This window comes from Glycine soja, chromosome 7 (assembly GCF_004193775.1).
Source record: "Glycine soja cultivar W05 chromosome 7, ASM419377v2, whole genome shotgun sequence".
NCBI lineage: Eukaryota > Viridiplantae > Streptophyta > Magnoliopsida > Fabales > Fabaceae > Glycine > Glycine soja.
The window spans coordinates 9,122,411-9,137,086 of record NC_041008.1 but is presented as its reverse complement, the minus strand read 5'-3'; the positions used below and the strand labels follow the sequence as shown (position 1 = coordinate 9,137,086).

Genomic DNA, 14,676 nt, shown 5'->3' with positions numbered 1-14,676 from the left:
TCCGAAACCACTGGCTGGCTCGCCAGCAGTGGTGGCAAGATCCACCTTGGGCGAAGTCGCCAACCCTACTGGCGATTTACTCGCCACATGTGCTCTCCGCAGTGAACCCGCCATTGGCAATGACGGTTTGCTTCGTACTGCATGCATGGTACGTGAAAAACAGCCCCCAACTACCCCATTTGGGGAATTAGTTTTTAAAAGTGCCCCATCTGGGGAAATTTGCCTAATGGGAATCCAATGAATTGGATTAGCTTATGGGGAAAAAAAATAGTCCAAAACAATAATTTTGAATAGAGAAAAGCGCCAAAATAATGAGCATGTACAAGATTTTAATGGTACTTTACAAACATAAATCCATTACAAATTAAGCAAGTTTGTCAAGTGATTCCAGCCCATCAACCATGGCCTATTGTCAGATGGAAGCACAAAGTTCAGCTCAAACATCTCCTTTGACATGTTGCCTCCTGTCCGGAAACTCACAAGCTTTGCAACTATCTCTGCACTCTCCTGTACATGGATTTGGTCATGAGGATCAGTCCAAAGTTTGCTGATAAACTGCATCTTCCTCTGCTTCCCATCAAGAGGGACATCCCATTTCATATACAACGCCTCCCTCTCCTCCAGCGACAAACGTGATGTCAGTCTCTTGGCTAGAAATTCCCTTTCTCGTTTCAAAGCTCTAATGCTGCATATTATAAAATGTATATTCAATGAAAAATTCTCATTCATAATGATGCATAATAACTCTACTACACATCTATCTATATTACTACACAGTGCAAGATATATTATACTCGATGAAATTTTCGGATCCTTTAAGGGACTTTTATATGAGAGAGTGAACCTTGAAGACAATGAGATAGTAGGTTCTTCTCCAACATGAGGAGCTGGGCTTGCATTCCCAAGTTCTGCTAGGTGTTGCTGCAACCATGTCAAACGCCTTAGTTCTACTTCCATGTATATTTGATCGGCTGGGTCTCCCTTGAATAACAAATAAAACTGGGTCCTGTGAATAATGGAGACATAACATAGATCCCATAATTCAAGAATCTGCTGCCGCTGCTCTTTAAATGCTATTTGCCACGAAATCTGGGGCTCCTCCGGTTCACATGAGTACTCTTCATTGTCTATGTTGTGGCCATTTGCTTCGTTTGCTTCAAGTTCAAGCACCTAGATATCCAAATAGAAGGACATGAGTCAAAAGCTAATGGAAAATACATTAAAATGAAGAATGTGCAATGGCATTGAAAGTAGGAAGGACTTTTTATATATATGTATATGTATATACCTGGCAAACAAGTAACTGCTTTTGGTACTGCAGTTTGGCTACACGTTCTTTCAATTCTGTCACATATGCTCTTATACTTCTTACATTCTCCTCTGCTGCATTCTGAAACATTTTCTGCATTTTCTTCATGTTAACTGAACTAGAGCGTCGATAAACTGGGGTATTTTCCTTTGATGAAACATCTCCAGCTTCTTCACTCTTTGATGGAGTCTCCTTCTCGGACTCAGGAAGAGTATCAGTTGAAACAATATCATCATTCTCAGGGGCTCTATTTTCAACATCAGATTCCAAAACTTGCTGCGTAGCAGATAATGGTGAGCAGGGAGATCTTAGGAAGTTTTGGCGATTGGCAGCATTGCTTGAAGACAAAGGAAGCAACTTTTTCCTTTTGTGTTCCTTTTTATTCTTAGGGGATGCTTCATTGGGTGAGTGTTGGAAGTTGTTCGGGAGAGACATCACCAACTTGTCTATGGACCTTTGAACATTTTCAAGCTGCTGTTCAAGATTTGCAATGGTGCTTCCTTGTGAATGAAGTCGGGTAATCTCTTCCTTGAGATTAGCACTGACACTCTTGTTGATAGAAACCATGCTTCCAACTCCAACATTCTTGGGTGTTATTGACCTAACAGCACGCATTTCCCTTATTTCTGCTTGCAGCTTTGCAATTGTCTCAGCTGCATCTTGGTTACCTAGTCTATGACATGCCACTTCCTTTTGTAATACTTCCAAAGCTCTATTGGCTTCTTCGCCCAGCTGCTCTTGGAGGTGCTCAAGTTTGCGAATTTCATGCATAAGGGTAAAAGGAGCAGTAGAGGATTGCCTCATCGACTGTCTTAATATTGAGCTTCTTACTCTCTCACATCCTAGCTCTGGTTTTAGTGATGATAGTGCACCAGTGAATGACAGGCACTTCTTGACTGGCTGATGCGGTGATTCAACTGGGTTTGAGACCTGAAGTGCAAAAAGTTCTTAAAAGTCAGTTGAAATGAATCATGACAGAGAGAAAGGGAGAGAGAGAGAAAAAGAAACCTTCTGGTCATCCTGAAGCTTTCTGCGTAATTCATCCACCTGAGTTTGTGCAAGATCTCTCTGGCGTCTCAGCTCTTCAATTTCCATTTCCATCTGGACAAAATCCGGAAACAATATTCAGTACTATGGTCATACTTGTTCCTAATGATCAGTTTTTTTTTTTTTTCTTTTCAATTTACCTGTTGAATTTTCCAATCCTTTTCTTTAGATGGATCAGGAGTGCGCAACACTGCCTCCAGCCTTGCAACTTCTTTTTGTAAATGTTTAACAAGCTGCTTGTCTGATACAACCTATTGACAAGAAAGCTGTCAAATTTTCTTCTGCTAATTTGGAAAACACAAACAAATCATCTGGCCACTGCGAACCAATAGTTACCATGTTAACATGAGCGTTATTTGTTACTTCCTTTGCCCTTGTAGCAAACAGGAGAGTGTTTCGTGATTGCTCTACATGGCTTAGTGCTGGACTCAAAGTACAAACAATTGCAGTGCGTGCATTCCCACCAAGGGAATGTTGCAATATACGTGTGAGCTTTGAATCTCTGTAAGGTATATGACCACTTCTTTTTCCAACACTGCATATGATGATATGAAAACAAGCAGTTAGAAGAAGGTGAACTCAGTACTCATTTGTAATGCTGCTACTAGATGATATTTGCCATTATAACAACCCAATAAACTTTCTGTAAACAACAGTGATCCTGACCTGAGCTTCCTGATAACAGTTGTAAGAGTCATCAAGCTAAGGTTAATATGGCAACCTTCTTTCAGCCTAGTGCCATCCGCATGTGTCTGTGCAGCCCTCTCACTTCCAGCTAGATCAACAAAGTTCTGCAATCACAGACATGAGTTATTCAACAAGAACTAATCTGTCCATTCAAAAGTAGATAAGTGGGAAACAACAATTACCAAGGTTGCAACAAAAGATTTCACACAATCAGAATTTTCACGAAGAGTACTTTGAATTGTCTGCAATATACACCAAAAAGGAATAAAATAAAAAATTGTTTCCATAAGTTATGAGGGAAAGGAAAATAAGATAATCTTTCGAGTTCCAACAAATAATTGTACTATCACTTACCAGTCTTATTATTTGGTGAGACCGCGAACTGTTATCATTTAGAGCAGTTTCACCAACCTGCCTTTGAGCTGCCATATAAATCAAGTTGAGTATGTTAAATTGTTTCAGTAAGGAAACAGGTATATACTTCATGCATGACAAGAGAGATTCCTACCTTCACAAATAGAGATTAAATGTCTCAAATGCCTGTCATCTTTTGCTGTTTCTTCCACTAATTTCTCAACAACAGTACCTTTCTACAATAACATGAAGGAAAGGTATATTGCTGAATTAGCTCATTAAAAAATGAAAAAAAGAAAGAAACTTCAAAAGATTGTCAAAGATGGATATTAAAATATGAAATTACAAATCCAGGACAAGGAAGCAACTGAATTTTGTGCTTATTAATTTAAAAATGGGGAAAATTGAATATTACCTCGGGATCATCAAGAAGCTTCAAACTGCGACCAGATTCTGAATTTAACAAGTCCCTTACATTCTCGTTGTATATCTCTAGTCCAGATATTTTTATAGTGAAATCCCTTTCAGGGCTCTGTAATAATTGAGAGATTAGTCACAATTTAACAACCTCCAAAATCCTATCTAATTTTTTCATACATATATTAGAATTAAAATTAGACAAAATATTGTCTTCATCTAGCAATAAGAATCCAATTTTACAACTGATAAAGAATATAACTTACAATGTAGCTTTCGAAAAACTTACATTCATAATATGCTCGTAGATATCATTGACAGCCTTCTCTGTTATTCCTCTCATTGTGTATGTCTTTCCACTGCTAGTTTGTCCATAAGCAAAAACTGTAGCTGCAATGAATAAGCATGCAATGGTTATGTAATGCAAATGGTCCTTAACAGTGTCACAAATCATAAGGAAGGTTAAAACAAAGATACAAATATCTGAAACAGTACCATTAATGCCGGTTAATGCAGATAATGCAATTTTCTTCACTCCTTCTTCATACACTGCCTCAGTTACTGAAGCAGGACCAAAAACTTTATCTGCAAGGCAAAAAGCTATGTCAATAAATATTTAAAAAAAAGGATGACATTAAATTAAGAAAAGGATAAAAGGAACTATGAACTGATAATGAGTAACAAAATTAAATCAAGGTGAACAATTTCATTAGATACCAAAAGTAAATGATGCTGGTTGAGAAGCGCGTTCATGTGCCGGTGGTTTATACACAATAGTATAATCATTGATGCAGTCCCATGCCACCTGATCTTTAGCCAATTGCTCCCTTCTGTTCAAAGGCCTTAGCCTCACTGTGACCACAATCTTCTCTTCTTTAGCTCTTGCCCCTCCCGGGGTTGATACTGGAGTCCTATCTATATTCGAAGCTGGTGTTCCAGGTGTTTTCACAGTCATCTTCTAGAAAAGTCATAGTGGAGAAATCATCAACAAAAAAATAATAGAAATAAAATTCAGTAAATAGAGAAGTCCACATTTATAATTCAACTGGGGTTAGTTCACTAGTTCCATAAATAATTTCTGTTCCTGATTATGTTCAACACGGAATTGATGTCAGATCAAAAGAAATCTCTTCCAATGTACATATATGGTGCTAAAATTAAATACCAAACAGAAAGCTTCAACTTTTAAAAAAATAATAATCGGTTTAAGATTTTATCAAAAATAAAATGAAATTCAAATGAATTTTAGGTGAAGACGTAGTATAGATTCGCCATGGAATAGTCAAATGAAAGGATTAAGGTTGGAAGAACATGGAAATGGAATGAAATTGAATTTTAGTGCACTAAACTCAAAAAAAAGGAAAGATTACATCTCAATTCAAATTCGACGCTAATTTTAAGCATTAAACTAAGCAAAACCATAAATCAGGAAAGTGAATAAATAAGTGTCAAAATCCTCAAATGAAAAAACTTGATCAACAGATCAGAAAGTTCAAAACGAAATCCACAAAATAAAAGGAAATGGAAGCATAAACTCACATCAACGTTAGTTGAGTAATTTCTTCAACTCAGACTCAGGAGAAGAAAGAAGAGAAGAGAAGAGCGTGCGTCGAAACTCGAACCTGAAAATTAAGGTTGGGAGAACAATCGCTGTGTGTGTGGCGATGGTGATATAAATGAATGGAAGGGCATTGGTGTGTGTGCGCGACACGAACATTTCATTTGAATTCGGAGAACCCTTCTAACGGCTAGTTTTCATTTTTTCCATTTTTTTCAGTTTATTTAATTAACTGATTCTATTGTTTTAATTATTAATTATTAATTTAATTATGCGTTCTTCCAACGTTTTCATTCGCCAGATAATCATTGACAAGACACTCACGCAGTGGGGGCCCCGTTTTGAATCGTAACGTTTTGTGTTTTGTTTTGTTCTGACATCGTTTTTTTTCTCGCTTTTATCTAATTTAAACTGTTTTTTATCCGACAAAAAATATCAAAAAGAAATGGTTATTTTATTGCAGTGATTTTTGTATTTCAATTGTGTTTAGGCATTTGGAGAATTACTGTTGAAATTGCAATTTTTTTAGCATTTTTTACGTGCCTAATATAATGTTTGTTAGAAGTATAGTATCAATTTAGTTAGTCTAGTATGGTTGGGTGAGTGTTTACAAATTTAATTTTAAGTAATCTTTATATTAAAAAAATTAAGTAAAATCAATTTTAAAGTAAAGTGTTGTGTGTTTATAAACTTATATTTTATTAATAAATTTATAACAAAATTTAGCATAACAAAAGCACCTATAATATTTCATCTAAATTTTACAGAAATAATAATCATACATCTATTTTCTTTTCCATCCTACTTTTATTCCATTTTTTTCTCTATTGCTCTCTTTTTTTTTATTTCATCATTTATTACATTTGTCACTTTATCTATTTACTTTGGGATGGTAGAGGTTAATCAGACTCTTGGTCAGTGGTCATGCGTTTGTGAGGTTACATATCTTAAATGAAAATATATCCTAATGATGATCATAGTTTGCAATATTACTATATAAGGTTCGTGATACGGGGTGTAAATCAATTGTATTACAATAGAGTATTGCAAAAATTATTTATGGAAATAGATAGTATTGTTGAGAATTTTGTGGAAAAAAGTTAGTAATATTATAGAATCTAACAACATAGTTGTATTGATTTTTGGTTGAAAGAAAACACATGCGTACATTTTATGAGTATAGAAAAGTGTTTTATTTAATTAGTTTCTTTCTGATTTGTTTCAAAGTTTATTTTATTTAGAGAATAACAAAAAAGAAACATTTATGAAATTGTTTCCAAAGTTTATCCCGTTGCATTACAAGCTGTAAGAATGAAGTTTTGTATCATCACCAATCAATACACATTATGCTTTCATCATAAAGTTTCATACTATTTCCCAACACATCTTTTTACTTCATCAATGTGAAAACTGAACAATATTATTTCATTAGGTGGGACCATTGACGCTCCAATGTGCCTATTTAGACAATGCATATTTTGCAAATTTTTCCTTACTTTAATAGTCAAATTGTGACTATTGGGCGACAACCGCTTATTTTCAGCTAACATTTTTTAGAAAACCTTTGGGGAAAAAGGATTATTTCCCCCATATTAATCCTATCCAAACATGCCACTAACACTGCCAAGAGCTCCATTCATACTCTTCCAAATAATAGAATTTTAAGTACATCACTTATTTTGAAGTAGTAGAATATTGTACAGTAGCATCTAATTTCCTCTCCCCAAGTAGTAAGGTGTTCATCAGATACAGACTCGGCCAAAATTGTACCTTGTTATACAGAAAAATCTACACATTTCATCCATTTTTTTCTAAATCACAACAACTACCAGTAAATATTTAAGTCTAAGAAAAACTCAACCATTATTTTAGCTGAAAAGTCTGGGACCATCTAGGTTAATCCCACATATATTCTTCCTGGTGAATCTCTTTCGCTGTATGTTTAGCTTTTCCTCCCTTTCCCATAAGGGCCCTACCACTTATGTGACAGTTTTTCTGCATACAAAACCTCTTTTCTTTTAATTTTCACTTTAGCAATCTCTCTTTTTTTTCTCTATTTTTTTTACTTTAGCAATCTCTATTTCATTTTTCACTTGAGAAGAGCTCATCTTTTCAGCTGCTTATGCAATGTGAAACAGGAATTCACATTAGAAATCCCAACACCATCAGTCTCTATGGATGGATTGATGGATAGATGGACCATACCAAGCTTGTATAGAGCAATGAACACAGAAATTTAAGGCTAATAACTTTAGGATTTAGCCATGAGAATGCAACGACAAAGTCATCTCATTTGCTTCACCTGTGGTATGTGCTATGCGATACGAAGAACTGATAATCAGGGTGATTCGCCTGAAGCAGCCTTAACCAGTTATCTGCAGCCTGCAAGAGAGAATTTGCTAGTTGGCTCTCACTAACTCCATTTTGTATCCAAATAGATCGATCCCTTTAACTTGTAGGAAGCCATTGCGAATGTCGGTAAGGAAATCTTTGGCACACCGCCATCCATGTCATTTGGATAAACCAAAATTGGAGCCTGAGTACTTCCATTTCCTGCAAAATGTAATCAAAAGAAAGTTGAAAATAAATTAAAAAGTTATTAGCATTGCACATAAACTGTGATTACTTCATTTTTTGCAATAAAACATTACTTATATATAAAAACTCAGATAAAATCAATCAGCAAGTGAATTTTCTTGTTCTTATTTGACCTTCAGAGTGCCATGCTTCTAACAAATGCAGGAACACTTGCAGTAAAAATATTCACAACTGCACAGTTTGCAGCTTGAGTACAGCTGGTCCCACTCTGTTTTTGGACAACTGCATTCAGCCACTAGCAACTGTAGAGGTGTTAGTCATGGGATTGTAAAGTGATGGGTATCTATATTTTTCCAAAACAGGAATTAATAGTAATGTATCTCTCTTTCTTTGTTTCCACACCTGTTACTATGTTATCATAATCAACTACACTCCTTATCCATCTTGAATTATTTTGCTCATTTCAAACATAAACAAGCACTAAAGCACAATATGATTATCTTTATTTACAAGAGTTAGTTGAAGAAGCACTTATTAATGTCAAATAAAAGGAAAAGATAGAAAATAAAAGCTTGATTCAGTAAATGTGTGCCATTGGGGTAGATGCTGTAGTAGGCGATAATAGAGTGCTATTCATAACACAGCCAAGCAGTCATCAGCTGCTATTTTTTTCCAGTGGCAACATCACATTTATCTGTTGTGACTATTGAAGTTGCAATCACCTAAAATGACGACATTTCATGAATGTTGACACTACAACTGTGAAATACTTTCAGAAACTCATTTTTGCCCTCAACCTTAATGTAGCAAAGGAATTTTCAGGGATTTTGTTTGATTTAAAGAAAAAGGATCAAAAAGGTTTTGGACAAAAACCCATTGTCTTGTACATTTCAGCCTTTTACCTTCATTTCAACCAAATCCCATTGGACCCATTGTTCATCAGCATTATTCCAGCCAAGCCCGAGGGTTTACCGGCCCTGCTGCATTTTCCTGCCAAGCATCTGTTCTTGAAGTCTTCACCCTTGTTTCGTAAGTTTCTGTGCTCTTTAGTAGCTGCGAAGTCTTTTTCTTTTTGTCTCTAGCTATTCACAGTTCTGTTTTCTTCTTGCTTCTCATTCCTTGTAGGCTTAAACTTATTTGATTCCTTCACTTTACTCATATATATGGCTATTGATTATTACTTATGCATTTGTATTTAATTTTTATTGTTTTTAGCATTTATACGTGCAGCATATATTGTTTAACCTATATCTAAATTTCAGTATATGACCGATCTATGCGCTATACCACTATAACATTTTTTAGACTGGCTGCTATGCGCTGCCATCTGGATTGATATGCTATGGTAGATGACCATCTTTCATATTTGATTACCAAAAAAAGAATATTTACTGGAGAATTTTATGTTCTTGAGATATGGTAAACAGGAAAAGAGGAAATAAGTTTTAAAATGAATTAATACATTTAATACTATTTACTCCAAATGAGTGCAGAATCTTGACATTAAAATGCATGAGTGCATCTAACAAAAATGAGCCCATTCAATTGATGAATCATGATAAGCTAGAACCACAATGCCACTTCCGATCAAACAAAGGGTTAAAGTTTCATGATTACCAGCCAAGGGTGTATGGAGTGTATGGTATGTAAGAAACCAGGCATCTAAATCTTTTAATGTTGGACCGGTGGGTATTCGATATATAGGATACCTGAAAGATTCCATTACAAAAACGTTAGTTGGCACAAAGGACAGCACTAAAGCAATAGATCAAGTTATTCTCACCATGCTACACACATCCAACTGGCTGGCAACAAATCACAAATTCTTAGTGATTTGAGGCTAGGATAGTGGTGTGCAAGATCAAGTATCTGTCCAAATATAATAAAATACATATGGATTGTTCAAATTAACTGCAAATAAGCCACATATTAATTGAGACCAGTACTAACCTTGTCAGAAAAAGGTTCACGGCTATAAGGAGGATCATGATCAAAATACTCAAAAAGAAGATCTTTAGGATTCCAAGTTTCACTATCATCGGTAGAAAATCCCACTTGCATTGTATTGTTATTGTGTTTATCATGTACAGATAGCCTGCTCATTTCAAACGAAGCATCACCTGTATGATATTGACTATTTCTTTGTGCTATAAAAAGTTCTGATCTTTTTCCAAATTCACTGTCACTGTTTCCCTCACTGCTTGAATCTCGGCAGTTCACTGGTGTACCTAATGACAACAAAAAAATCAGATCATGTTATAAACTAAAACACAATAGCACATTCTTCAGAAAAATGCATAATAGCATAAAGGAAGCAACAGATTAACATACCATGAAAATTATAACATTAAATTCCCAAAATACAGAACCACATTGACAACATACAGTAATCTCAGTAGCCAGAAAGAAAGAAGGAGAATGAAGAAAGAATGCAAGATTTTCCAATAATTGAGATAAAAAAAAATGTCTTAGTTTACCTAAATTAACACTAATTGGTAGTACAAAATGACCCAATTCCACAGAGCACAAGAGAGATCCATGAAGCACCACATCAAAACAAATTATATATAAATCAGATGCACAACATGTTAAATTTAAGAACAAAAATTCTCAATTCCCTCAAATGCTGCCTGTCTGCAAGAACCTCACAGTCAACAGCCATTAATTTGCACTTACAAATTAAAAAAAGTCTTTTACCAAGGATGAAAAGAGGATGGAAAATGTAAATGCATAAAAAAAATAAACTCTAATGGCAAAACAGCAAAAAGGTTTGTGATCTAGTGCAATTCAAGCATAACCAAAATTTCATGGTAAAAAATCAGAATCAAACCCATCTTATTCACTATAATAATCAGTTCCCATCCTAATTCTTCCCAATTTTTGCTACAATTTTCAATTCTTTCACTTTTTATATCTACCACAAGCATACATTTTACAAAATCTAAAACCACAAATGCATTTAACTTTTGTTGATTTCACCTTCCAACCAGTGCTACCAACATAATCAAGCAATTCATAAAATCAATTTAACCATAACACAGAACAAACAAACTACAGAAAAACTATAACCATGTTTCCAGTGATCAGTGTAGTCTCAACTCAAAGTTACAAATTCCTACACACATAAAAGCATGGCTCTACAAATGAAATGCCAATACCTTGGCTTAGCATTTAACTTCTTATCTGATTGACCATATAGTTGAATAGCCGACAAATACGGAACATAATATTGCACAACAGATATTCTTAGATCAAGTACCAAAGGGACATTCATCAATCTTATGTCTAAAGCAAGTAAGTAGTAAATTATTCCTGCTAGAGTTAACATTTCATCAACAGACCAAAAAAAAATGTTTGTTAAGAATCAAGAATTAAGATTAAGATTCCCGTTGAATCATTCAAAATCACATTTAAATACCAGCTAACATGATTTTAGTTAGATGTTCACATATTTGGTCACACACTGAGGAATTGATTTTGAGTTGAAAGAACAAGTAACTTTTGTATCAGAAAAAAAAAAAAACTGAATTTTGCTATCAACTTGCTTTTATAAGGAAAACATCCTAACATAAATCACTTCACTTCAAGCTCAATTTTAACTAAAATCAATTTCATTCAAAATTGATTTTGCCAATTCTCACACAAGCATACACTAAATGGAGCATGTTGTACCCTCCAAATCCCACAAACCAAAAACCATAACTTAAAACATAGCTCAATTGCATAAAGAACAAGATGAGATGAACCTTAGCCAAATATTGAGCTGTGACTGAAAGAGTTGTGGACTCCAAAAACCTATCAATGTTACTAGCAGGCTCTACAGAAGGGCAAGAAGATGGTTTGTTCAACGAGTATGAAGACTCATTGGGATTCCCATTCTCAGAAGCAGCAAGTTCCCTCTTTGAAACGGAATCAGTGCTCTCAGTTTCACCACCACTCTTCTCTCTCTGAACCGGTTTACGCTGATTCTGGTTCTTCCTTGCCTTCACCGGAATGTACAACCGATCATCACCACGAACACCTCCAAATTGCAGAGCAGTCCCCAACATTTTCCAACACTCAACAAAGTAAAAAAAAAAATGAAGGAAAATATGGTATGATTAAGAAGAAGAAAAAACAAATAAAAAAAGACAAGGCCCAGATTAAAAAAAATCTTGTCTTTTTAAGTTTTTCCAATGAAGAACGATGAAACGAAAGTAAAATCAGAAGTGGGTCATGCAGTCTGAGGTACTAGACTCCACAAACAAAAGAGAAAAATTTCTGAGCGAACAGAGGATGAATACACGGGAAAACATTGTTTTTTCTTTCTCGGTGATTTTCAGCAACCAAACACCAATTTGGAATTAGAAGATAATCACAGTGAGGTGGTGATGAGATTCTGCAGATGAAAGAAACCCAGAAGAGAGTTGACGAGAAGAAAAAGGGGATCAAAGAATATGTGGAAGGGAAGAGACGAATGAAGGGTGCTTTGTTGAATGGATTGGATGGGAGAAAGTGGAATGAATTTGAAGGAATATATGCGTGAAGTAATGAACAGAGTGAGAAAAGAGAGGAAGAAAACTTTTCTTCTTCAGCCCCTCACTGGAACAGAACAGAGAAGAATGGGTGCATAGAAATTTTGGTGCTACCTCAGAGGAGAATATCTTGTTTCTCTATTTTACTCTGGTGGGGTTAGGAGCATGATTATCGTGGGAAATTTTTATTAATTATTAATGCAAACACTTTGGATAAGTTTATGAATTAGTTGAAAGACTGGTACACATCCTAGGATGCAACTATTAGCATTATGAATTATATTAATTCCTTATTCTTGTTAAAAAAAATTAATTACCTAATCTCATAATAATTTTAAAAAATATATTAAAATTAAATAATTGTGTAATTTAAAGATAATTATCTCATATAAAATTCAAATGATATTAATTTCATTGTTCGTAAGGGAAGCAAATTTAAATTGCTAATAATACACCAACGTATAAACATGAATCAACACAAGCACATGTAATTTGATACGGTTTTTGACATGAATCAACCGCCAATCTCGTTCTATATAAGGTCATTGTTCAGGTTCGTCAAGTCCACCTGTCATGAGAGCCAAGAAGACTTGTTAGACACTTATCCATATAACCCCCATATAGAACTAAAGTCATTGAAGAATGAATATAATGCAGTAGTATTAAATAGTCATCTTAAACTTGATATAACTATTTGTTCAAAGTTAAAAGTTAAAACAGGATCTAGAAATATTTGTCTTCAGTTTCGCATGGTGTTGATATAACTATCATAAATTTAAATGAATAAATTATTGATATAAAGTTGTACAGTAAAAACCATCAGTGCATTCAAAAAATATATGTTAAAATAAGAAGGGTGGGAAAAAACATAAAATCAAGAAGAAACACACAGTCCCACTGATCAATAGAGACACAGATTGCTAGTTGAAATTATGAGTAAATAATTACCTGCATACATTAAACAGTGTTTATCCATAGCCCGAAAAAATGGCCTTGTTTTCTTCTCTTACGCAGCTCTTTGAAGTTCATCCCATGCTCTTTCACCATCTTCATGTGTAACTTTGCCTGTATTCACAATCTGCAATCAAGAGTTCATGGGAAGTGTCATAAAAAATTAGACAGAGCAAATGACATGGAAAAGCAAATATAGACAGGGAGTTCGAACCTTAGAAAATACATGGTAAGAGGGGCGAGGGATCCGTGCAAGATTATTTGCCCAGTCAACATCAACAACTCCAAACTTGGAATCATATCCATCAGCCCACTCCCAGTTATCAGAAATAGTCCAGAATAGGTAACCAAGTACACACACACCCTGTAGAAAAATTGCATGAAGCCTAACATGAAATTGGTGTTTAGAAAGAATAACTTAATTTTAAGCAAATAAAAATTTAATTCATAATCAAAGCCATGATCATGGCAGCATAAATAGCAAGCAAATGCTCCAAGAGATATGGCCGGCGGATCAAATTTGTCTCATCTGAAACCCCATTTTTAGTAATGATGAATGGAATATTTAGATGTTTGTATCTTTCATGATACTGAAGCAGCCTGCGGTATAAGCCATCAGGGTATACCCCACGACCAGATTCACTGTACTCAACATTTTCCACCAGCTTCAGGCCTGCACCTGAAACCACTTCCTGAAATAAATGTGAGAATTGTCATGTGAGTATGCCAGATATCATGCACAGTGCACTGTCAAGGTTAATAAAGCAAACCTACCCATAGTAGTTTATGCCTCTATAGTCCAGCTTCTCAAATATTTCATCAATGTATGGGAAGAGAGTCAATGAATTAGCCAATGAAACAACAACAATATCAAACAAACCATAGGATCACATAAATGACACATGATGTGCTACACCGGCTATTGAATTTAATTAATGGGTTACTGCCAAAAAGATAAGTTCCAATAATAAAAAAAATGTTACTTTGAAACTTAAGGAACAACCACAAGCTTCCTCTATTCCTTTTCACAAACTTCTAAAAGTCATATAAACTCTCTCATTCTTTATTATTCTCTAAAACTTTCAAGGGTTTGTTCCAATAATAAACACAATGTTCCAATAATAAACATAGTGCAGTTTGAATTTATAAACCAAATTGACAGGAAAGTTCCAATAATAAGCACAAAGTGAAGAAACCAAAGTTCTTAATAGAAGAATAAACACAAACACCTACAGTGCAGGATCTGTTTCTAACAAGTTTGCAAAAATACTCAAGGTCTGTTCCTAACAAATTTGCAAAAA

The 14,676-nt window shown here is 34.9% G+C and overlaps 1 protein-coding gene and 1 pseudogene across 3 annotated transcripts; both read right to left on the bottom strand.

The window, feature by feature from the left end:
• Nucleotides 1-229: 229 nt before the first annotated feature.
• Nucleotides 230-5,515, bottom strand: LOC114418637 (kinesin-like protein NACK1). Of its 3 annotated transcripts, none has more exons than XM_028384094.1 (15): nt 5,437-5,515; nt 4,532-4,772; nt 4,310-4,399; nt 4,104-4,204; nt 3,813-3,929; nt 3,552-3,633; nt 3,398-3,465; nt 3,226-3,285; nt 3,023-3,147; nt 2,693-2,891; nt 2,497-2,607; nt 2,318-2,410; nt 1,289-2,239; nt 845-1,170; nt 230-685 (listed from the first exon to the last, which is right to left on the bottom strand). In XM_028384094.1, exons 2-15 carry the CDS (start codon nt 4,767-4,769, stop codon nt 358-360), a joined length of 2,889 nt encoding a protein of 962 aa, XP_028239895.1. In that variant the 5' UTR covers nt 4,770-4,772; nt 5,437-5,515; the 3' UTR covers nt 230-357. The 3 variants fall into 3 exon arrangements, with proteins under 3 accessions (XP_028239895.1, XP_028239892.1, XP_028239893.1); XM_028384091.1 differs by having other exon boundaries at nt 5,354-5,507; XM_028384092.1 differs by having other exon boundaries at nt 4,532-4,769; nt 5,354-5,486.
• Nucleotides 5,516-6,987: 1,472 nt separating this feature from the next.
• On the bottom strand, nt 6,988-12,577 carry LOC114419902 (annotated as a pseudogene).
• Nucleotides 12,578-14,676: the final 2,099 nt, after the last annotated feature.

Coding starts and splice junctions, on each gene's coding strand:
- LOC114418637 (XM_028384094.1), bottom strand. CDS start 4,769: ATGACTGTGAAAACACCTGGAACACCAGCTTCGAATATAGATAGGACT. Junction 3,634..3,812: donor AGCTTCTTGATGATCCCGAG/GTAATATTCAAT, acceptor ATGTTATTGTAG/AAAGGTACTGTTGTTGAGAA. Junction 3,148..3,225: donor AATCTTTTGTTGCAACCTTG/GTAATTGTTGTT, acceptor CTGTGATTGCAG/AACTTTGTTGATCTAGCTGG.